This window comes from Zonotrichia leucophrys, chromosome 3 (assembly GCF_028769735.1).
Source record: "Zonotrichia leucophrys gambelii isolate GWCS_2022_RI chromosome 3, RI_Zleu_2.0, whole genome shotgun sequence".
Lineage (NCBI taxonomy): Eukaryota > Metazoa > Chordata > Aves > Passeriformes > Passerellidae > Zonotrichia > Zonotrichia leucophrys.
The window spans coordinates 19,181,370-19,207,373 of NC_088172.1; the positions used below are offsets into that span (position 1 = coordinate 19,181,370).

The 26,004-nt window shown below is 41.2% G+C and overlaps 1 protein-coding gene across 1 annotated transcript; it reads right to left on the reverse strand.

Moving 5' to 3' along the window:
• Positions 1 to 5,331: 5,331 nt before the first annotated feature.
• Positions 5,332 to 26,004, reverse strand: LOC135445129 (uncharacterized). Its single transcript, XM_064707164.1, has 7 exons — positions 25,726 to 26,004; positions 24,559 to 24,762; positions 22,168 to 22,404; positions 21,367 to 21,456; positions 20,612 to 20,689; positions 18,787 to 18,882; positions 5,332 to 5,866 (listed from the first exon to the last, which is right to left on the reverse strand). Exons 1-7 carry the CDS (start codon positions 26,002 to 26,004, stop codon positions 5,714 to 5,716), a joined length of 1,137 nt encoding a protein of 378 aa, XP_064563234.1. The 3' UTR covers positions 5,332 to 5,713.

Consider the following 26,004-nt stretch of genomic DNA (forward strand, 5'->3'; position numbering starts at 1 on the left):
CTTATATATGAAAAGCTGCTAAAACCTTAGACTGCTCCTGTTCTGAAACATTCTTCAGAACAAAAAGTTACTTCAGTGACAATTGTTTTCTTTAGCCTTTATTTTACCTGTGTTTTCAGAAGTATAAGACAGCCATCAGAAGAGTAAATATGGCAAGGCAAATGCAAAGAACCAGTCAAATCTGCAAGGGCTGCTGCAGCAGAGGGAAAAAATATGAGCTTGATGTCATGAAGTAAAAATACACCCCACTGTGTCTCCTGGAAATACTAGAACAAAAGGAGCAAGAGTAAGTGACATAATACCCAGAGGAGAGCTGCAGTTCTCCACTCTTCAGTGGGAAGGCAAACAGTAATAAGAAGTTCATATCTCCATAATCTTTTTGTGAGGCTGAGACTTATCCCTGTGACAAGGGACTTCATAATGGCTTTGCACCACTTAAAGTCCTCAAAGGAGGTCTTTAGTGGGCTCCAAACAGCAGCTTGCACTGTGCTGCTGCTTACATTACTGACCATTCCTGCAGTGCAGGTGAAGAACCTGAAGCCCCTCCAGCCCCCTGAATCTTCATTTGCAATGAAGTCCATTTGCAATGGTTTTAATTGACAGAGAAGGACAGGAGCAGCTCAGGTGGGCACATTCAGCTGTGTGGCTCGGTGCCCTCCCAGCCCTGTCCCTCTGGCAGCTGGGACACCCTGGGTGTCAGCAGGCTTGCAAACAGCAGCTCCCAGGGGAGTCACTTCCTCCTTGGGCTGGGGAACAGATATCCATCCATGCTGGTAAGAGAGCAGGCTCTCAGTGGTGAAGAAACCAGCAATGCAGGACTCAAGAGGTATACAGGCAAGCAATGGCAGACTTTTATCTGCTGTTTATGTTGCATGTAACTTAGCATTCATCCTAACTACCCAAGAACTTAATATTCAAATATGTTTATAGGCTTTACTTGCATGGTCCAACACTGTTTTCATGTGTCAGCTCACCCTTTGATATTGAAAACAATCGCTACAGAAAGACACAAGGAATTGATTATGGCGTGAACTGTACTCAATAATTTTAACATAAGATAGTGGTGAGAGTATGTCATTTCACAAGTAGGTTTCCCATTAACATTCTTGTAACAGCATCCAAAGCATTCACTTGAGAATCTCCACTTCTCATGAATGGAAATTCATATTCTGGATGCATCATGCTGCTGCCTGTGCAACTGCAAGGCACTTGGAGCAAACTGCATTGGAGATGGGAACATGAAAAAAAGGCTATGAATGCAAGGGAATATGACACCAAACTTCATGCCCTCACACTAAAATCAAGGAGCCCAGGAAACAGTGGATGCAGAGATCTTCTGTAGCCCAAATGCTATTATATAAGGACCCTGGAGATAGCACAGAAAAGCTGACATCACCTTATTACCTACCACACCTTGCTCAGCATCGCATTTCCTCACCAAACCTGAGGAAAGACCATGGTTTTATACAATCATGATAGTACATTTCTTATTCCTACAGAGAAATAATGGTTATTCTACTCCAAGAACTTCCTGAGACACTGTTAGTAACTGTGTATTTCCTGTTTTATTTCACAAGGGGAAACAGGGCAAACAGGTGCAAAGTAAAAAGCACGTTCTAGACATTGCCTAAATTACTGTGCTATTTCCAATTGCTTCTTTTTATTACAGTTATTCATCTCTTGACACCTGTTTCGCTTCTCAGAGCAGGAGAAGAGAAACGAGGCCAAGAGAAGAAGCTGATGGAGAAGAGGGCTGTGGGCTTTCTTGTAAGATGCAAGTGCTGAATATCCCAAATAACAGTATTGTGTAAATAAGGCACTTAAACAGATGTGCTTTCTGTGCTTATTTGATCTGCTGCTCCTGGAGAAGAAAGCAAGTGAATGCCTGTGATGCAATCATGAAGTTTGTGTGTCACACTCAGCTGTGTTTTCACTCTTGTGGCTCCTGCAATTCTTTAAATTTGCACATTTTCATTTTCAGCCTGGCTTAGTAGCAGCCCAGGGCTGCCAGCCAGTGGCTGCACCACACGTCACACATCTGCACTTCTGCTCTCCTAAGCCTGTAGCTTTTATTTACTCAGCATCAGACACATCATAAAAATTCAACAGAAGTATTAATTCTGATTATACTAATACTGATGTGGTCAATGAGACCATACTCAGTTGAAAACCATCTATGTAAGTCACATTTACCAGTTAACAACACTAAGACTAATACTCTCACAGTGATTTTTAAAGCTCTAATACTGAGATCATTTCTGTCCCACACTTCAATCAAAAAGTTGAAAGTAACAACAAGCACCAAACTCAGCAGAGTGCCTCTGTAAGTGCCAGTCCAGCAGAAGCTGAGCTTCCCAGATTATTTCTGGTGCTCTCCCTTCTCTCAGCCCCATCCTGCCCTGCCAGCAAGCATTCCCTGTGCTACCCCAGGTCACATGCACACGCCTGGAATCACAGAACCCCAGCAGCATTTTGAGCTGGCATTCCATGGCAGGATCTCTGCAGAAACCAAGAGCATGACAGAGCTACAGAGCATATGAAGCAGGCTTACCTTCCAGGCAGCCAGGAGCCAAGGGTGGGAAGCTGATCCTTAGGAGAGATGGGTCCACATTCCTGCCACAGCACCCGACAGCTGCTGCTGTCACTCCCTGGTCCGCCCTGCGGGCTCTGCAAACACTCACAGAGCAGGAGACAGCAGGTGTGGAAAAGGAAAACAGCACAGGCACCACAAGTCCCTGCCTTGTGTGTGAGCAAGCAGAGTCCTACCTGTCATGGACAGGGAGCAGAGGGCTCCTTGACAAATATTCTCCAATGAGAGAAGTTTGCTTATGTTTGAGGATGAAAACAAGGAAGATTATTTCAACATTACAGTAAATTGATTCCAAGAGCTCAGGTCCTTTTCTGAATTTTCTGACATGGCAATCCAGGGGAGCTGTACATGCATTCTTCTCTTTGAGGGTCTTTTAAGTTAATTGTTTTAAAGTGGACTATCCTTGTGCTGGCAGCTCCTACATCTACTGTCCTCCAGGAGTACAGACAGGAATGGAACAACAGACTTCTCTCCTGTCAGATATCCATTGTTTCAGCTATATACATGATGTCCCTGAATATTACTGCTAAATCCCAGCAAACCAAATTATCCTGGGCTGTAAATACCCATCAATAGATTATTTGCACAAAGAAAAATCTTTGCTCCCAAATTGATTGGTACTGTTTGCCATGCCTTCCTCCACAACAATGGATACAACAATACCGAGATTGGGCTAATGAAATACACTAATAAATCATTATATACCTTCATAGCTATCTTTTAAATTATGTGGCAGCTGAGAATGAGGAGAAGCCCATTCCCCACAGAAACCAAGTAGTCCATAGCCAGGCAGTAACTTTTTCTATTCAACTCCCAGGCCAGCAGGAAATGAGGACACAGGATATGAGCTGTCATTAAAGACCAACTCCCACTGAGCCTCTCCACCTTCTGTCTCTGCCCATTCTTATCAAACAGCCAAACCTCAAGAGACTTAGTGCTGATAAGGACACCAGCTTCTGACCTTTACCTCTGCCCCTCTTTGGCAGAGCAAAAGCAAAACATAATTAACTGCCACTGTTTTTAGTTGTTTTTTTTTTTTTTTAATGAAAGCTTGAATAAGCATAGGCTTTGATTGATATATTTTGTAGAGCTGCATGTCCATAGAGAGTGTTAACACTGTAAGTTTATACTCATAGCAAAATTTTCAACACTGCAGTAGGAAATTTGCCTTGAAAATCAGTGAAGAAGGACAGATAAAAATGTCAGTGTTTAAAACTTACCTGAATGGCGACAGCATTTGGTTAAAAACTGGTCTTTTTGCTAGCAACTGTTTTGATTTCCAAGATCTAATGGAAAATCTAAAACAAACACATGTGCATGAGAAGTAAAAAGGAAGAAAATACCAAGTTCTCAACAGAACTCTTATTTTTACTAGCTTTCAACTACAACTTGTTCTGCAATCTAAGGCTGATTTATAACAGCTGAGGTTTGTGGGTTTTTGCAGTCATGGGAGACACAATAAAGTAGTAGTAAATGGTACATTACTAGCTAGAGGGCCAAAGCATTTGTGGGTTCTGAGTTTGATATTTTTACAACGTGCACTGATCAAACATTAAGTCATAGTGGAAGAACCCTGTATATTTTGGAGGAAGAAAAGAGATGGGAAACAAATATTTTTTAAAAAATTTCATTTATGAATATCATTTAAGCCTATGCTTATGCACATCATACAGTCTTTAATATTACAGTCATAGGAGATTTTAAGATAATGTTCATTTTGCAAATGAATGAAGTTAGCTTTATATTCCTATTGCTATCATCAATTAAAATGCAGATGTACAAGATAATAAAAAACCTAACTGGATGCCATTGACTTGGTATCATAATGCTAGCACAAATCCATCTCTTCAAAATAAAATATCCCTTTTGTTAGTAGGAGATATTGTTCTCTTTGTGACAGCCATACCCTCCTGGGAACTTTTTAATTCTGTAAAAGCCAGCTACCAGCATTCAATGAAGTTATGAATGATCACCTGAGAAATCTTTCTCAGGAATGTGAATAAAATATGAGCATTTACCAGGTCACTGGGTTGTGTTATATTACATTTACAGGAAAACAAACTGTAAAAACATCATAAAAACCATAAACGCACACTTAATGTACATGAAAAGAAAGTCGTGGCAATCAAGTGTAGCAGGGCCAGACCCTACCTCTAAGTTAAGGCAGCACCATGGAACCCCCCAAAAAAGAACAATCCCAAACAGTTCCTCTTAAACAGCTTAAAATGCATTAGAAACCAATGCACTGAATAGCAGTGAAGAGAATTAAAGGATTGAAAAGTGTTGTACAGGACAATTTGCTCTTAAGTGCTTACCTCTCTCACACACACATATACATGAAACACAGGCATACTGCAGTAAGGCAAATTAAGTGTTCTGCTTATATGCAAGTGGGGGGAAAAAAAGAAGTTTCAGACAGTTCCTCATGCATAAGAAATTGCTTCTCACTTCACTCTCAGGTACATGGTTGCATAATGTGCCTCCTGCATTTGGATCTAATAAAATACAACTTATAGGTCCTGTTCAAATTTGATATACATTCACATTACTGATATAACTGGAGAAACTGTTCTTTATTACAACAGAATGAGATACAGAATTCCAACACAGATAACATTTCTCAGTGGGTAAAAAAAAGGACTATTTAAAGACAGATTTTTTTTTTTAATTCTCATAGAAAATGACATTAAAAGGGACAAATCAAAGGAACTTGGGAGGAGATAGAAGGATGAGCTGTTTACACAAATCACGGACACAAGATTTTAAAAATCCCACCCAACTATATAATTGCTTTCAGTGTGTTTCCAAATGAGTAAAGTACCTTCTGAAGAAAAATCACCTGCATTTTTCTCATTACATTTAGGTGCTGCAGGGTACCTTTACAAGTGGCTACTGAAACATGTGGTGACATTCACAAAACTTGACCCAGTGCATTCCTGGTTCACAAGTTCTTGCTGAAGGAAGTTCAAGGCAAAGAAATACAAGCAGGGTCTCCTCACAAATCCATCCTCCATGTCATGGTTTTCACTATAAATAAGGCATAGCGGTTCAAGTACTACATTAAATGTCATCAAACAATGGGAAAGAAAACCACCCATGAATTCCTGCCAGAAAAGTACTTTATTAGGGAGGATAGAAAGCACTGCTCAGACAGTCTGAATAGGCATGGCCTTCTGTGCTGTCAGGCTCCTCAGGCTCAAAGTCCTCCGGGTCTGGGGGCAGCTGGTCGGCATCTTCATCAGAAGTGGACGGGCGTGTGAGGATTATCCGAGGTATCTTCAGCAAGATGGGAAAGATTTCAGAGAAAATAATCAGATCAAGAGCAGAGAAGTGTTTAATAGGAATATTTTAAAGAGACAGGGGAAACAGGTGATGAGAAAAAATATGAGAGAGGTGTAAAACCATAGAAAATCATAGAATTGTTTAGGTTGGAAAAGACATTTAACATCATAAAGTCCAACTACTAACCCAGCACTGCCAAGTCCACCACTAAACCATGTCCCTAAGTGCCACAGTTACAAGGCTTTTAAATACCTCCAGGGATGGTGACTCAGCCACTTCCCTGGGCAATGTGTTCTGATGCTTGAACATCCTTTCTATAAAGACTTTTTTTCTAATATCCTGTATAAACCTACCCGGGCACAACTTCAGAGCATTTCCTCTTGCCCTGTCACTTGTTACATGGCAGAAGAGACCACCTTTTCACAATCTCAGGCAGCTGTAGACAGCAATGAGGTCTCCCCTGAGCCTCCTCCTCTCCAGGCCAAACAGTCCCAGCTCCCTCAGCTGCTCCTCACAGCCCTTGTGCTCCAGACCCTGCCCCAGCTCCACTGCCCTTCCCTGGACTCACTCCAGCCCCTCAGTGTCTTTCTCCCAGTGAGGGGCCCAGAGCTGGACCCAGCACTGGAGGTGTGGCCCCAGCAGTGCTGAGCACAGGGGGACAATCCCTGCCCTGCTCCTGCTGGCCACACTATTGCTGGTACAGGCCAGGATGCCACTGCCCTTCCTGGGCACCTGGGCATCAACCAGCAGCCCCAGGTCCTTTTCCACGCTGCATCCAGCCTGTAGCTCTGTATGGAGCTGTTGTGACTGAAGGACTGAAGGACAGAACCTGACACTAGGCCTCAATTGAACCTCACACAACTGCCCTTGGACCATCAATCCAGCCTGTCCAAATCCCTCTGCAGAGCCTTCCTGCCCTCCAGCTGGTCAACACTGCCACCCAGCCTGGTGTCACCAGCAAACTGACTGAGGGTGCACTCAGTGCCCTCATCCAGATCATTGATAAAGATATTAAAGAGGACTGGCCCCAGTACTGAGTCCTGGGAAACACCACCAGTGACCAGCCACAGCTGAATGTGGCACCATTCATCACCATCCTCTGGGCCAGTTTTAACCCAGCAACAGTGTCCCTGTCCAAACCATCAGCAGCCAGGTTCTCCAGGAGAATGCTCTGGGAAATTAAGTCAAAGGCTTTTCTAAATTCTAGATAGACAACATCTAAGTGGGTCACGTTTTCATAGAAGATTAGGTCAGTCGAGCTGAAGTTTCCTGGATGCTCCCTCCAGCCCCTTTTCTAGATGGGAATCACATTTGCCAACCTCCAGTCAGCTGGGACCTGCCCAGTTAGCCAGGATTCCAAGAGCTGGTGAAAGGGGCTCGGTGAGCACTTCCCCAGCTCTCTCAGTACCCCTGGCTGGAGTCCCCATGGACCTGTGTGTGTCTAACTTTTGCAGCAGGTGTTGGATATTCCTCTTGGACTATGGGGCTTTCATTCTACTCCCTATCCTTGTGTTACAGGTTAGGGGACTGGCACCCAGAGAACAATTGGTCTTGCTATTAAAGACTGAGGCAAAGAAGGCATTAAGTACCTCAGACTTTTCCTTATCCTTTCTCTCTGTTTCTTACTATTTCCAATAAAGGATGATTCCCCTTGGTCCTCCTTTCATTTTTTGTTTTATGCCAAAAAGCCACTGATAAAGCAAAATTAGGATAAATTGCCTTTTCCTCTCATTAGCTAATTTTTTAAAAAACCTTCTCTAAGTGAAAAGAAGATTAAGATACTTTTGAAAAATAAAGACAAGTAAATATGAAAAATTAATTTAACTTCATCATTCATTCAATTCATCCCCCTGAAAGCAATAAAGGATTAATTAAGAACCATAAATCATATCAATTATTGATCTTTGAAAAATTGCATATTTCAGCTTCTTTACAGACAAAACATATTTAAGGGAAACATTAAGAGAAAATATAAATGTTTAAATTTGACAGTAAAATATGCATACATGAGTTTGATTCGTATTTTGTTTGGACAAGAACTTTGTGTTCTTTGAGAATCATTGCAATGTTTTAAAATTAATTTAAAAGCTGTAACTGAGGAAAAAAACCCAGTGTCAGGCTTTTGATGTATAGTCCTATAATGTATCAGTAATTGTTTTTCTCAATGAATGGATTATTACAAATTTCACTCTGATGCACAAAATCATCCTCCTTTTTACTGCTTTCCAAAAAAGTTTAACATGTAATGAAAATATAAGGGTGATCCAATATATCTAACAAACAGGTAAGAGGATAATGTGTAATAAATAAAGTGGCCATCTTACTAGCTGTATGAAAATTTTCAGGAAAGTTGAACTTCTTATTTATCAGCTACTTCTACTTCATGAGAACATTTAATGTTGACATCACACAATTCAATTCAATTGTTTAACTATTATTTCCTCGCAGACCATTATTTGATTTAGGAAATGACACAAGCATATAGATGCTTTATGGTGTTGCACATTCAGCCAGGAGGATTCTGCATTGAAGTAAAAGGAATTATTCCCCAGGCTCCCCTAGCATTAGGTCCAACTCCCCTTGGCTCACAGCACACTACACACAGACACCAAAGTGCAGGTGTCAGTCCAGAGCTGAATCTCACCCCTGATAGATGCAAGCTAATTTTAAAACCATGTATAAATCTAGTGTATACCCTGGTGTACTGAGCACCCAATTATGTACCTTTTTTCCCCCTTCTTCTGTTTAAAGATATATATCCTAAGCACTGGCAAAGCTACAATCCTGGGAAGATGTGTTTTTGTCATGCACACATGACATAATTTATAAGCTTTCCTTGCACTGGATAGTTCTGATCTTTGCTGAAATATGCTTCTTGCTTAACAACAGCCAGCAGCCAGCTGCTTTGCAGTGCAGCAAATGCACATCTATACATACAGGTGCTTTGCTGGGTCACATAATGAAATGCTGACAGCTCAAGAACTACTGCAGAGGTCTGTGCTCCCAGTTACCTACACTCATATCCAGGACCAGGCTTTGCATTTCATTGAGCTGTCAGTTCAAAGCTCAGGGAAGACCTTCCTTTGTGTACTGTGCTGCTCAAAAATAGAGATGTGCACACCTCCCCATGACTGACATGTATCTCATTAGCAATGCAGAGTCACCTGTACCTATTTGTCATTTTGAAGACAAGACCTAGCCATTTTGAATGTCAGTTTTTTAAGTACTCTTTTTCATCATGGTTCCTACTACCCAATTCCCAAAGAACTGAAACTAATTCTCTAAAAGAGATTTTCTTCAAACATTTCATGACTGCTTGCATACTGTCTTCCAAATATTATGATGGAACTAGGCCTGAAAATTATAAAATCAATTTAATTGATGAAAAGTGCTCCTTCAACATATCTGAGGTGATTGTGTAACTGCTCCACAAAACACATGGTGTTGGGCAAGTCTTACATCTAGTGTTTCATGTTGCTGCAGGTAAAGAGGAACCAGCACTAAAGGAATAAACCAGTTTTCTACAGCAGAGGCTGAACAGTGTCTGAGCCCAGAAGTGCTACAGAGGCTGGAAACCTGCACTCCCAAGAGAAGAGGGGCTCAGGTGTGATCCACAGCAGCCCCTCTGTGCCCTCTCCAGGCAGGTGAAAGCTCACACAGACACTGACTCTCACTGATTTGGAGACATTCTGGTGAGTCTTTCTAACAAGTCAAATGTCCTGGCCTCAGTGCAGCTGCACCTCTGCCCTCTGCTTTCTGCACACCCCCCTGTGTGAACCTGTGCCACCACTGTCCCTGAACCATGGCTGCTCCTCGTTCTGCAGCCAGGCATTCCTCCTCTGTGCCTCTCTCCCTGGTGGGATGCTGAGGAGCCCATTTCCTCAAACCTGAATCATAGGGACCAATGAAAAAACAACTCTCAGCTGAGGATGGTGTCAATTATGCAATTCCAAATGCAGCTAAGTAACAGAGCATGCATTTGTATGAGGTCTAATTAAATGAAAAGAGGCTCAGGCCTCTAGTCTCTCTCTTCTTGCAGCAGAGGTATCAATCGAGCTCCTCTATAAAGTAAAACCAACTCAAAATGAATGTAAGCAATACACATCACATTTCTAACCACAGTGGCCTAACCATCTTCATCTAACCATCCCCTAAGAGCCCAGCACTCTCTATCACTGCCTTCACATTCACCCAAGCTCCAGGAATATCACAATACCAGATTTATCAGTTTTCTTTACTCTTTCAGTTTTGTGAAAACAAAACAAAACAACAACAACAGAACAAAACACACCATGAAAGTAACAAAACCCAACACTAAACTTGTATATATTTTGTTATATCCTTTTCTCAAAGCCAGTGCTTCTCTTCCCAGAATCCCAGAGGGATTTTACCTTTGCTTTCTTATTTCCCTGCTTATTTTCACTGACATAAGCAGTACCCTATCAATAGGAAAGCTTTGCTCTTGGAGTTTTCTTTACTATTTGTATTTGAATGTACATTTCCTGGGGCAGCATGATTGAGGGAAGATAGGACAGATTTCCTATGTGAAAAAACGGCACAGCAAAGAGGAAGCATTTCCACTGCCCATTACAAACAGGGCAACACAGAGACATTTAGTATGGCAATGGAAAACCCTTCCTTACAGGCACCTGAGCTGCTTGTCTAAGGCATGTGGGAAGGTGTGAAACTTCCATCTTCTGTAGATAATTCTGCAGAAAAAATTGATGCCAGTGTAGGAGGACAAATTATCTAGATTTCCTGTTATTCCATTGTTTTCTCTACTGGTGGTTACTCAGCAGTGTTTGAACTTGTTTAAAATTCTTCTGTTGAAATTGCGAAGTCCTCCTACTCACTTTCCGTCATCATACTTTAAATATCATTATTTAAATAATATTGGAACTACTATTCAATCTCAAATTGTCAAAATACATAAAATACTCTTTCAGAAAAATGCATAATTAATTACTTGAAACAAGTTACTATTTTTCCATTTTCCTCCGAAATGACATTTTCAGCGCCTAAAAAGTAAACTTCAAAATGGACATGTCCTGTAGCAAAACCAGTGGGCTCTCTGTGAAAACTTCTTCCATTACCTTGTTTCTGTCACTTTTCTAACATAACCACTAAGACTTTCTAAGCTAAAAAAAAATTCAATTTTTTTTAAATCACACATAACTAAAAATCAAATTACTTCAGATGCTCTCATTTAATAGGATTAACATTCTACATTGAAACTCAGAGTCCTTCAGCTGGAGCACAGACAGGGGGCTGCCTGTGCACGCCTGGTCCTCTGCAGGATGAAGCAAAATTAAGCCATCCAAACAACTTGGGGCAATTCAGCTGCAGTGTTGGCTGCAAAAATTCAGGATAGGAACAATCCCACAACCATGATGCTTGAGAGCAGTTTTTAAAATAAAATGTGATAAATGAGATGTCTTGCCAACAGGTTAACATCCAATAATTTTTAACTTCCAGATGCACATACGCTTTCCTTGCCTACTTCTAGCCAAAATGTCTGTCCAAAACATTGCAGAATAGTCCATAAAAGATGGTTCATTATGTCTTTTCATATTTTTTTTCTAAACTAAAACTGAACAGAACAAACCCCAGCATCTTGTTTTTCTTTTATAAGCCTTTCCCTTCCATAGATCCATACTCCAATATTAGCCAGAGAGGGAAGTTCTCAAGGCAACAGTCACAGCTACAGCCCAAGCTTCTCATCAAAGGCATAGCCAGCAGTGACAGGGCAAATCACAGCTGGCAGCAAGGCCAGCAGCTGGGGACAGAGGTGAAATGACACAGGAAAGGCCAAAATTTGATGGAATAAGGGCAAGAACAAAGAATTTGGATTGACCTTTTTTAGCAAGAAAACCAGACATACTTTTAACTCTAGTTCAAACAGGTAAATTTTAAAAGAAAATATTCCCCAGCTATAATAGGAATGCCTGCCTAGCTCTGCTCATGTTGAAATTTGTATTTGAATAATACATATTTTGAAATTTTGACTTTACAGCTGATTTGCACTGACCCCAGAGTTAAGGATAGTACTCTTAACTGGGGAAAACAAAATTATTAATACAGTTGAGAGCATGTGCAGGGCTTTATGTAAACCTCATGAATAATGTTATGATTTCATACTTAGTCTTACCTGTTTTATCATCACTGGGGATGGAAGTAGTTTTTTAGACCTGAACAGGAAATTTAGACTTCTCACTAAACAATGAATACAGTCCTTTGCTAGATGCAAAAGATCACATTTGATAATGACTGTATTCACAGAAGAAACTGTCTAAATTGAATTTAGCAAAGCAGGGCATTTACTCATGCCTAAAGAACATTACACAGCTGGACTTTTAAATAAAATTTTTATAAGAGGATGCAAAAATGCATCCAACAGAACATCAGAGAAAGGGCAGATCTGAGCTGCACAGTTCACAACAAAGCAGCATCTGATGGTGCTCTTAACTGATGTCAGCAGCAATAGAAAAAAAACAGCCTTCTCCCCAAAAAGAAACAAGGAAATACAAGTCAAAAAGAGAGAAAGAGATCCAATTATCTCCCTGTGAGTTAATTACTCACAAGCAACCCCACCTCCAGGCGAGAGCGGGCACAGCAGCCAGGGCACAGCTGGGGCAGGGCCAAGGGGACACAAACCAGCGGATGCCCAGCTGTGGGTATGGAAACACAGGAACCTGGAAACCCCGTCCAGGCGTTCAACACAGCTCCTTTTTCACAGCATACCAGGGACGTTTCAATAAGCTGGTGTTTTATGGTGCACCCTCAGCTCTCCTGGTTGTAGAAATCCCTGGCTGCATCCCTTTCCCCAGCACTTTACAAGGTTATTTTACTGCTGTGTTTGACCTCTGGCCAAACCCCAGAAACTGTAAAGTCGGATGGAGAGAGAGATATAAACCTCTCCTACACTCTGGGGAAGATGAATCTTTGGTGAGGCATGGATGAAGCTCCTCATTACACCTGGCTACAGAAGAGCTCTGCACAAGGGAATGTGTGTGACCTGCGCTGCTGCACTCAGGGAGCAACCAGCTCATGACAACACCTTTGTTGCTCGGGGCTGGGAGAGGGCAGCACATAATTCAGTTCATCCTTGCCCTTGGAGCAGCCACAGCATTCTCAAGCACTGACAGAGCATTTGGCACCATGCTTCTGGAAGTGCTGCCTCAGTTTTGTGTGCAGCCCTGGTGAGGGCCTGAGCAGGGGCTGCCCCACCAGCCCATCCCTCTTCCCTGTTGCTGTTCCCACACTGTGCACAGTGATTAATTTCAAAATCTAATTCAGCTCAGTATGATTTCCTGGAAGTCAGTGAACCAGACAAGCACTAAAACACTGGAACAGGTTGCTCAGACACATGTGGATTCCCCATTCCTGGAAATATTCAAGGACAGGTTGGACAGGGCTCTGAGCAACCTGCTCTAGTGGAAGATATCCCTGGTCACTACAAGTGAGGTACAAGATGGCGTTTAAAGGTGCATTCTGACCCAAACCACTCCATGATTCTATGGAAATTTGAGTGAATTTTCTAGGTACTGATATATTTTATAGTCCAGTTTTAAAACTGAGTATTTTCTCTACTTCTTGGAATAGCAAGAGAACATCTTGCACATTTTATCTGTCTTCCAGCATGCAGTATATATAACATTTGGTCATGTCACATTTAGAGCAAAGCTCCTTTCTGTTCTTGCTCTCTGCCAAGCGCCTCCCAAGGGCAATGCACAAGGCAAGAAAGATGGAGCTGTGTCAAACTCAACACAAAAATGGAAGATCAATTCTCATCATGTCATATCTGCATTGCTGGCAAGCACAAAAGGCTTTTATATGATTCAAATTGTGTATGAAAAATTGTCCTTGGTCCATTTCTTTCATCTTCTAATGTACCACTGGATAGTGACTTCCCTGACACTGGAACCTGACTTACAGATTTTTATATAAGTGCTTTCATATAACTGTGTAATCATTTATGGCCTGATGCTATGAAAACATCAAAGAAAATGCATTGCTCCGACCACATCAGGAGACTTAAAAGGCATTGCCCCCCATAAGCAGTGCTACCCATGGTCCAAGTTGCCAATCCTTTGATTTTTTTTGAAGAAAACTCATCACCCCTGTGGAAGGCAGTGGCTGTCTGGAAGCCTGCAGGAACTCAGTGCAGTCTCTTCCCCTGCAGCACTCCCAGAGTCCATGAGGATGCTTTTCACCAGAGAGGACACTGTTTATTATTTGTGTAGTTCTTTAAATACTTATCCTCTTTTATTCTCAAATAATATGCTATCCTACAGCACAGTTCAAGGTGCCTTGCTTGAGTCTGTCTTTTGTATGTTTTTGCTTATATTGTCTGCAGTGCTCATATTGTCTACCATATGATGGGCTCACTTTGTAGGTTTTCTCTCACTTGGACGTGTTTTAATATGGTAACTTGAAAAGATCAATTAATGTCCTGTCTTTTTAAAAGGTTTTTCCTATTTAGCATTGTTAATTACAAGCTTTGCAAAATCCAAGAACTTAAAGTTTGAAATGAGTCAGTTTTGACTGAGTGTGTGACAAAACTACTTAAAAGGAAGAGAGGAAAAAGATACACTGTGCAAACAGATGCATTTGTTGGGAGCAGGAACTTAATTTCGAATTCACAAAATAAGTTCCTAACCACTACACAATGGAGACAAACACAGAGCCTACAACACACACCTTTTATGTTTCATCTTTCATCGTGACTCAGAACTACTCAGTTGCTTAGATAAAAGCAGAAGCAAACCAGGAGATGAAATGGAGGAGGCAATCCCATGGCACATGGGTGCTCACACTCCACTGGAGCTCACAGCAGGACTAAGGTTACCTCACCCAACAGGGCTCACAGGCTTCTTTAGAAACACATGTAAACCTGCACCAGATGCAAGGCAGGGGAGAGTTGGATTCCTGACTTCTTAAACAAACTTAGCTCGTCAGAATAGAAAAAAGAATAACATAAAAACACAAACACCCTTCCCTGGTAAGATTAAAAGAGTCATGAAAATGTTTTGGAGAAGGGATAAAACAGTTCCTCATAAGAAACTTGAAGTAGTAGATCTTATGGTGCTATAGGTCAGTCAAACACTCTATGTGATGTGAGCAAGGTCTTTCCTGTTTGAAACAAGCTTAAGAAGAAACCTGGCTTTGTTCATGATAAGGACATTCTGAATCTCACTTTAGTTGTCTCCTTTTATTCTGCTCCTCTGACCTGAGTACTCCACTGGCTTTGATTTTAAATTTCAACAAAGTAAGACAATGATTGAAGCAACAAAAGTTTTATTTTATGTTGTATGATTTCAGTTTTCTGATATGTTTAGAACATGCTCAGATGAATAAAGAAAGAGCTTGATAATTAGATTTTTGAAGATTTTTAACTAATGTAAGTGGATCAAGGTTTTTTCTTGGAAAGCCTTTTATCAGTTAGAAATGAAGCAGGTAGATCTGCTGGGATTCTCATCCATGTAAGACTTCTCACAACTTGGACATGAACAGAACAATATGAGACAAAGGCAGAAGACCTGCATAGTGTGGGAGATGGTGTACCTGCTTATGCACCTTCTGCAGGCACCAGAGGATTTCATTTTGATACACATTACAGGTTCTGGTACACTTGTCTGTTTTCTCAGCAGATTTAGGAACGTTCGGTATCTCTGGATTTTTAACAGAGCAGCCAAAAAATTGGCGCTTTTAGCCTTCTAAAGAAGCTCTTCAGATTTTTTTCAGTACTGTAAGCTTCACCCTTTATTTATTTATTTATCCACACAATCACTTTTAATTGTGTTAATCTTACTTTACCCATCCTTGAAAATGCCACTATCAGTGACACTTGTACCCCTGGTGAACTAAATGAAAAAATACAATTGAGGAAATTCCCAGGGCAATGGCATAAAATTAAATCAAATAATATGCTAACAATTTAAGTTAAATACCAGATTGAAATATCTTGAAGACTTGATTTTAATTACAATCTACCTAATATCCTTATTATGTTAATAGCCCCAAAAATGAGTCAAAGAAGATGGCATGATGATGAAATTATAGAATTAAATTATAGAAAATAATTATGAAATTATAGAAAATGCTGAAACCTGTCAACACTCTCCATTCAGTCAGACAAAATCCTCTGGGAATTTCACTCAGAGGTTGAATGAAAATATTTATGATGGAGAAAGATTGTGAAGAGTTGGCTCTATGTTTGAGAGGATGGATATGAAACAATAACAAAACTGGAAATGAAGACTTCAGAATTCAAGTTAAAGTTCCTTCTGTTAAAGTCAGCATGGGCATTTGTTTATATCCCTTTTTTTTTTTGTTTAGGTTTAATTCAAATGTTAAGACTTTGTTTAATATATATATAAATACATTTTCATAATTTTGAAGTGTGATTAGCATAACTGAGGCAAGTTTATAAAATACTGTATGTAAAAGCTATCTACTTGTAATTAAAGTTCTGAGCCCTCTAGCTACATGTCAGCAAAATACTCAATTATAATTAAAACCAAGGAAGATTCTCATTTTTCCTTTGCAAAACAATGACTCACTGTGAAAAAACATTTAGTTTGTCCAATTAATTACTGGTCATTCACACTGTCATGAAATCCCAAAGCTGACACAAAGGGTTTGAAATTGAGTTTGGCTGGATGAGTTGACAATTACATGAGCCTTTTAGAAGCAGTTAGAGCAACCAAGCCTGGTCTGGGAAAACAGAGAGGAAACCTGAACCTGGCAGCAGCATTGCCTGCTGTAATGCCAGAGCAGCTGGCTCAGAGATGGGCTGGGCTGTGCCTACAAGAATGAGACAAATATTATCACAGAGAGCATATGCAAAGAGGATGTTTATTAAAATTCAATAAAAATAAACAGATGAAGACAGTATCTGCTGGAAGGCAGGATGATGACACGGAAGAGAGGGAGAAGAAGGATGACACCATCTGGCACATACTCAGTTTTTGCAGAATACTAATAGGAGTCTCTGGTTTCTCTGCCATTATGCTTCAATCCTTCCCTCCCCTGATGTAGACACAAACATCTTCTATTGAAACCTGATCAGAAACACAGAGGAAATGAACCTTCCTATATTCCTAGCACAGAAGAAGATTCTGCATTAAGGTCCTACTGCCACCTGCTTATCTGAACATGCAAAGCAAGTCCTCCATGAGAAGCCAGGCTCTAAACATTTTTCAGATAATAGGATTTCTTTCAGTTACTGAGAAATAAGAGGGACTTCAAAGTGAGAACAGATGAGAAATTGAACAGTCCCAAGTCAGCAGGATACTCCCCACAAGCCCATAATCCCTAAAATTGATGAATGCTGCTCCAGGTTACAGGAAATAACATGTATCATTTGCTACAGCACAAAGATTTTGATTTCAAAAAAAAGAAACAAAACCAGAAATACAAATGTTTCTTCACAAAAGAACTTGCACTTTTGACACTCAATTTATTCAGCCAGTTTACTCCCTCTGAGTACTCTGCTCTGAGTAGCTCAGTCTAATCTGCCTCCTCCCCCCATTACATCTGAAGAACTTTAAAGGGAGACATCCAACATAAAAATACAGTAATTTCTCCTTTTTGGGTGAAAATACTAAAAGTCAGACACTACTGCAACAGATCCAGGCCACTGCCAATGTGTGAATAAATCCTTCCAACAGTGGTTCCTCTAACAGGAAGCCTCATGCTTCATGCAATGCTGATAAAGACTAAGAAACAGCTACCAGGTAAAACTGGACCAAAAAAACAACAAAATTATCAGAGTGTTTTAAGGTGAAAAATAAAACTGGTCTAAATGATGATCTGCAAGATAATGTTGGAGGCCAGAGGCCTCAAAATAAGTTTCCTTAAGCAACTAATAGAAGGGAAAACCTTGCTTAGTCTATCTCATGGACAAAAGCTGTAGCTCAACATGTCAAACACAGTTTGACAGTGACAATGATTAACACAGGAAACCAGGGAAAAACACTTGAATGATCTATGTGCTCACTTTTTCAGTCAACTAACAAATCACTTCAGTTATCTAAATGGTTTACAAACACTGATATGGTCTTTGATTACAGTCTTTTATATAATATACATACTTTCATTTTTTGTGATTAGGTGGGTTGTGAATGGTATTCATGGAGAAAGATTTAAATAAAGACTGAAAGAAGACGAATCAAACAAAGCATTCCTCTGGCATTTGCTGAAGGAGGAACAGTTGTTGCTTCCTGGAACTTGAAGCTTCACACAAGTAAGATGCTTTTTGACCTTAATTATTCAGATACCTTGATCTTATTGTATCTTCCTAGTAAAGCCATAGTTTCATCAGTGGTACTCATAGATGACCAAGATGAGGGTAGGTCTTCAGAGAGTTGAACTTGCTAGAGAAGTTCAAAAAAGTGCATTTCTAAAAGCCACCCTGCAGGCCCAGCTGTTGCCTTCTGTGACATGGGCAGTGAGCTTTCTCTCACCAGTCACCTAAAATACAGGCATGGCTTAGCCTGTGACACAAGTTCCCCCTCCAGTCAGAAGAGGAAAATGGTCACCACCTCCAGGTAGCAGCTCACCCTCTCCCTCCTAAAAGAGGGACCCTGGAAATGCTGCTCCTTGCATTAGCTAGAGACAGAGCCCAGACAACAGAACAATGATTCAAACTGGGGGAAGGGACACCACCCTGGAGTCCCCAAAGCAGAGTGCTTCAGAAGCTGGGTGCTCACCCAGGAGCTGAGCCCCTCCAGATGCCATGTCCCAGCTGCAGGAACAGCCACCTAAATCCTTGGTAGGTCTCTGATCTTGGACATGTGTTGAGTTCTGCTCCAGTCTTTACTACCATTAATGTAAAAACAACACAAACATTAGGACAACACAAATTTCTTGGGTAAGAGAGATTTGTTATTTACTGAGGGCATCCTACTCACTGTTATGACATGGTTGACTGTCGGGGAGGGGCTGCCCTTGGGGGAAGCTTCAGCAGGATCAGCATGAAGGGCAGCAGGCTCTGAAACAAAGGTTGCCTTTAAAAGAAAACACCAGGAACATATTTTTATTCTGAATGCTGTTTAAGAAGAGGAGTTCCCTCCCTCTCAAGTTAGTATACAAACACCTAGCCCTATTGCTACATGTGGTTGCACAGCAAAAGCAAATAAAATTGCAATTCCTGCTGTTTCCCATTTTTGGTGAATTTTATATTTGAACTGTTGAAATTACCAGTTCAAGAATAAGAAGTTGTAACACACAGTGTCAAGAGAAATATGCTTGTTATTTGTACACAGATTAGTCCTGTGGTAAAAACAGCAGTATTTCTATAGCACACCCCATTAATTCCTTCTTGTCACACACACACACAGAAAAAGCAGAGAGTTGTTTTCTATATGCTTTAAACAGATGAATGATTCTGCCATCTTGTGGGAGATGGAGAAATTCTAACTATTTTTACAATAACAGCAGGGCAGAACAGGACAGAACAGAAATTTCTTCTTTTTCATTTATTTCACTATTGATTAAGTAAATAGACATTAACACCTAGTATATTCCAAATAGTCCCCAAAATAAGTATTTAATGATTGCCTTATGGAGGAACCTGAGCAATGGGGTTGATTTTTAAGATACTAAATTGATCAGAAGCTCTGCTCAGAAAGTAAAGGTACAGTAACTAAAATTCCTGTGGTTTTTTTCCCTAATCATCTGATAATGTGAAATATGTAGAGAATTATTTACATTGTCTCCCATTTGTTACAATACTTTTTATTAAAGAAAAAATGCAAAATTATACAGATTTTTATCTACAGCTGACCTTTTAAGAATTGTCAAACTATCACAATATTTACATATTATGGAACACCACCCTCTATTAATAACTCCATAGCATAGTTTTACAAAATTATTAGATTAATTTATCATTAAAGTCTTTGGCTGATACAGATTGTATCATTATTCCTGTCAATTTAAACAGACAGACAATATTGCTTGCTCTATCCCACCTTAATTCAACATGGACCATGCTGAAACAAAAACTATTAATACAACCAAGTATAAATGACAGTTTAAGAGAACAAGAGCTGAAAGAAATACAGGCCAGTTACACTTCAAAGTAATTCTGTAGAGGTTCTCTTCCTACTCCACCATTCCCAGCAGGTAGAAAGCAAACAGTACATCAAAAGTATGTAACACAAAATTGTATGTGGCCATTTTTCCCCCATTGTTCTTGGGAAATTCTGAAGCTCAAGAATGTGGCTTGTGCTAGGAAAGATGAGGCTTGATGTGGAGCAGCCTGAGAGGCACATTCTCCCCTGGTACTGCAAGCCTCCATCAGGGGAGTTATTTTGAGCTGTTCTCTTCCCACCAAAAATTACCTTGGGGAAACAAGCTCATCTAGTTTATATTTCTTTGCTGCAAGTGTAATGAACTCATCTAGTAAATCTAATACCATGTCACAAGAAAGCTTCTTGGATCAAATACTTCATTTATACTTACATAACCACTAAAGACCATTGTTTTCCTTTGTAAATCATTCATTTAAGTGAATAATATTTTGTTAAGCACTTTGAACATAAAGATCTGACAACTAGAACACAATAAGAAGGAATACAACAATTTAATGCTATTATAATTTCTTCATAATGGCAAGCATCTAAAAAGCTAAGGCCAGCCTAGATGTGGATGTCAAGCTCCCCAACTCTAAGTGGTTTGATTTAAAGACAACAACAAGAGAACACACTCCACAGTGACAAACAACCCATCTACCTCAGCCACTCTGTCTCCTGCTTGTACACCAGTCAAGTCTGGTGGAGCATCTTTTGGCAGCCGTGCAATCAGGATCCCCTGGTAACACAAAATACAGGTTTCAGAAGGGACAGTTTCTCGCATTGTTCTCCCATTGATATAAAAAGCAAATGGGAAGTAATTAATTTTCAAGAATTATTGTTTTGTTGCCTCCATAAAATTAAAAACTAGATGCCTTAGCACATTGGCTAGACAAAATAAAAAAAGCCTCCATGGCAGACACATACAACAATGAACAAAAGTCAGTAATTGTTTGCACTGTGCCATGGGGAACAGACTGGAAAACAAAGATTTACTTAAAAGAAAAATCAGTGAGAATATGTGTGAAATATTTCTCTCAAATCAAGTTAGCTCCTGGGAATGAGCAAATGAGATGGGAGAGGCATGTAGATTGCCAAGGGAATGACCCCAAATTAAGGCAGAAAATGAGAACTGGGCAACAGTGTTTCAGCCATCAGGTTGCCTTTGCAAAATCATTGGTTTTCATTTGGGTATCTCTCCCAAATCATCCCTTCTGGAGCTTTCCATCAAAATGTAATGCCAGATCCTACTCAGGGAAATAAGCTACATCTGTTTACCCTTGTTAGCTTTAGAAAGATGGAAATGTTACAGGAGGGACAATGTCAGAAAGCAAACAACAAAACACAACAATCAAGGAACTACTCATCAGTCTATTCGTAACAATCTCTAGACAAATTTTTAATAATGAAATGCACCTCATCACTTTCTTTACATGAAGATGAGCCCTTTCCACCAGCAATGCTAATACCAAGGCTCCCCATTTGACTGCACACAGTAATGGTTACCTGGAAAAGAATTATAATGGATAAGTGACCTGAATAATCAAAAAAATTGCCTCTTAATTATGTGAGCATTGAAAATCTGCCTCCCACTCTCAACACCAGCAGACATGCTCCTGAAGAGCCCAGCCCTGTGAAAAATGGTGCTTCAACACTGGCACATGCAAGACATCACTGTTGTGAAACCATGGACTGAATGAACTGCATTCAGCTCAGGGCCCACCTGCACGTACCTCTGACTAGGCCTCAAAATACTAATGCTGGATACATGAAGTGAGATGCATGGCTGCAAGGAAAGTGGGCTTCGTTGGGGTTTTTAAAGAGGAAATTCTTCTTCCATGTAAGCCATGGGGAACAATGACAACCCTCAGCTTACTCACTTTAAGGTAAGCCTCATGACATCTGCCATGCAATGTCCTCCCTTCTTTGCATCTTTCATAAACTGCCTCACCCAAGAGGAGTGCCCCAAAGACAAGGGAGTGCCCCAGAGACACAGGAGTGCCCACAGACACAGGAGTGCCCCACAGGGAGACACAGGAGTGCCCACAGACACAGGAGTGCCCCACAGAGAGACACAGGAGTGCCCCACAGACACAGGGAGTGCCCCACAGACACCAGAGTGCCCCACAGGGAGACACAGGGAGTGCCCCACAGGGAGACACAGGGAGTGCCCCACAGACACTGGAGTGCCCCACAGCAGCAGCAGCAGTTGCAGACCTTGAGCGGGGTTTGCGGCACATCCAGTGCGCGCAGCTCCTCGGTGGCACGGCCGCCCTGGCTGGGGAAGCTGCCTGCTGCTGACACGGGTGGCTGCATCCTGCTGTTAGACCCTGCAAGAGCCTTCCCCTTCATGGCCAACTTGTGCTTTTCTTGGAGCGTTGCTCTGCTGTTTCTTTGATCTCGCACGCTTTCGTTGCTATCAAAAAGGCTGCCGGAAAACTTGGAGATAGGTTCCTGAGGGTTAAAGATAAAAAAGGTGAACACAGCAACAGCAAGGAGAAGCTGAAACACACACCTTACCCGTGCTAACATGGACTCATTCCTCACCCTCACATTGCTGTATGATAGAATTTATTTCATTGAAAACAAAACTGGAACTTTACAGCAAACATACAAAGATTTCTTTTACCGTTATTTCTCTGGGCATGTTTTGCCTTCAGTGCTGGGGTTGAACTTGAGGGAACAGGGAGAGGACTGGGATTTTGTACATCCTTTCACTAGATTTTCTGGCACACACAAGCACAGGTAACACACACATATCCATATGTGCACAAATCCTGCAATGCCCTGTGAAAATGGCAGTGCAATGAGAACTCGACTATTTTGGGCAGCCTCTGGCAGCTCTGTAGCACTGAATCCACTCTTCTGGGGGAAGGAACCACACACACAGGGCAAAGGAAAGGTATTTCCATACAGAAAATAAAATGTTTCTCATAGTTCCTCAAAACTCACATTCCATTCTTGGGAGCATAGGTGTGAGAGGGAAGGCAAGGCCCTACCTTGCATCTATGTATCCAAGACTTTGTTTCAGTCATTGGATTGACTTCAGTTGCAAATAGCAGTGAGTGGAGAGATGCAAACTTAAATGATTTAGGAGTCCTTTGGAAATGGAACCTCAAAGGTGATGCATACTAAAGCCTACTCTGAAGCCTGGCCCTAGGGTGAACCTACTCTGAGATGCAGTGAGGAGTTCACAATGTCACCCAATGCTTAGCTAAACCACAAGGGCTTGAAGAGAGGTATACACAATTAAAATACATCCACCAAACAATTAAAGCTTCAGACAAGTCTGACTGCAAAATGTAGTGATGTTTTCCAGCTATCAGTTATTCCTAGTAAGGGGTTAAATTAAATTCAGACACAGTGCTCAAATTCTGCTCACATTTAAGGAAAGCTTTACTTATATTTAGCTGATTTTTGCTCCTTAATTTGATGAGTTCCTGTCAAATCAGATCTTTGTATTGCCCAAATCCTTCTCTCTCCTGTTGGCAGTAAAACGATGCAGCAAACACACATCAACACCTCTGAAAATAAACCCCATAAGTGTTTTTCTAAGCCTGGAAGTTTAATACCAAAATAAAAAGCAGTGGTATTACCTTGAACAGCTGTGCAGAACCCCACTGGACAGTTTATTTTTCAATCTATACTGGCACTTTCCCACAATCTCCTTTTGGTTAGGATGGAAAAAAGCATTGCCAACCCCAGGGAAAGCATAAAAGGCATGATTGCTTCCCATTTTCACTTAAAAGGGAATTTGCTTAGCTTTGACTCACATAAAACATTTATTACCTTTCCTCTCTTGAGAAAGATTTCTCTTTAGAGTGCCAGGCTGACTAAGCTGGACACTCTGCAGGGCTGTGGGTGCCAGGGAAGAAGGCCATGAGCAAGAGCCAGGAGTGCAGGCTGGAGGAGGGGGCACACCAGCAGCACCCACAGGGGCTAGGAAGGAAGCAGAGGTCCTGGAAGAGGAGCAGGAGCCCCAATTCCTGCCTCATCTCCCAGCTAACACCAGGAAGAATGGCGAGCAATGGCCTGAAAGGGAAAGGCTGCAAGAGTGCAATCCCCACCTCCCTTTCCCAGGCCAGGACCAAGAGGACAAGCAGGCTGCAGCACAGGTGACAGACACCTGGCAGGCACAGGCAGGAGAAATTACAGCAGGCAGGGGCTCAGAGGCATCAGCATTCTGGAGGAGCAGCACCCAAAATCAAGATGCAGTGGAGGAGCACTGCAACCTCGCTTTTCTAGCATCCAGGCCTAGGGAGACGCTGAGCCCCAAGTGCTGCCAGCAGCCCACTTACCTGAAAGAGATGGAGGGAGCGCGGTGACTGGGGATGTAAGCAGGGTAAAGTACAAAACATGTCTCATCACTGCTCAGGTTACCCATCTTAACCTGCAGGTCAAACTGTACTCTTGAGGGTTGGATGGATTAATTGCAAGCAAAGTGAAGGAAATATTGAACATAGCTCTGTACCCTCAGCACAAGCAAGGACATGAGAGTATGAGCAGTGCAGGTCCCACAGACCCAACGTGCTCTGCTGCACAGCAGTATGAGCAGCTGCAGCCTCTTCACAGATGCACATTGTCTCTCCCAATTTCAAGACTACTTACATCATCAGGATCCTCAAGTTCCTCTGCTTCTTGCTCGGGACTGATCCTCCCTTCTCTCCATTTCCCATTGGCAGAGCTGAATTTGTACAGGCTACCACCAGGAAAACCTTCCCTCCCTTTCAGTGAGGCCCAGCGAGAGCCCTGGGAGCTCCAGTTATGGCCACTGTGCAGTTTAGGAGACTTGGGAAGCCACTTAATAGAGTCCTGAGGGAAAGAGGACATTAAAAAAAAAGGCAATGAATAGATTTTAAGCAAGCAGTTGAGGTATGGAAGTGCAGAAACTAATGGCAAGTTCTGCAAGGTATTTCAGATTCTTGCAAATCCTGCATTTCCCTTTTTTACCTTTAGAAGTACCTTCAGTCCCACAGAGACACTTTGCCAGTTAATGGGTGTTACTGGTGATACAAAGAGCAAGCAGAGGCTGCTGAGAATAGTGGAAGCCTTTAAGGACTTGTAAGAGCATGCGACCAAGCCTACCTTCAGCATCATAAAGAAGAATTAATGAGGGACAACAGTCTTCAATAAAGTGTAGTACTGAGAAAAAAAACAAGAATACTCAGATCTTTAGTGACCATCTCACCTCATGACCTGAGTTAAAAAAACTATCAAGTCACTCCCCTCTTCATTATTCATTAAATAAAATGTTTCATTTGTTGAATGGTACCAATAGAAACCACAACACTTAACTCATCTTTTAAGGATTGCTGATTTACAAAGTGATTATAGTTCAGTTATCCCAAAATGTCCATTACTTATTTGTATCCAAAATACTCCACCTTTCTCACTGAGAAGTTTATACATGACAAGTTGTGTCAAGGTTGCTTACGTGCTGAATTTTAGAAGCAATTTTTCGAAGTAACCTTTATCTTTCTTTGAAGCTTTCTTTAAATCTCATTTCTGCATTTTCTTACAGTAATACAAATCCAGTGGCAAAAAGCAGCCTGATGCCAAATAAGGTACATCAATGGAGAAAACAAACACAAACAATTTCCGGCAAAACAAAAAAAAAACTTCTAGTGGGGCAACCAGAAGCACATTGTGACTTTCATGTGTTTTAACAGGTATTTGATTCAGATTTAACAGTTCTTTAAGTTTCTGTTTTCCTTTTTAAATGCGGAACGGTTACATTCACATACACACACACACACACAGATATGCTGCTGCTACCAGCAACCCAGATGTCACCATCTCTATTCGATCTAAGGTGGAAAACGACAAGGAAATAGGACAAGACTGTTCATGCTGGACACACTGATTCATCTTCAGCTGCCAAAGAAGGTCGTCCCCTTGGGATTCTTCATTTGCTTTCAGTTTTAGGATGGCTGAAAACACTAGGAAATGGACAGTATCCCAGCATCTCATTGGAAAACAGCCTAGACCTTTCTGTGAGTCTTGAAGAGATGATAACCCCATCACAGGATTATTTGTATTGTACAAGAAAGGCAT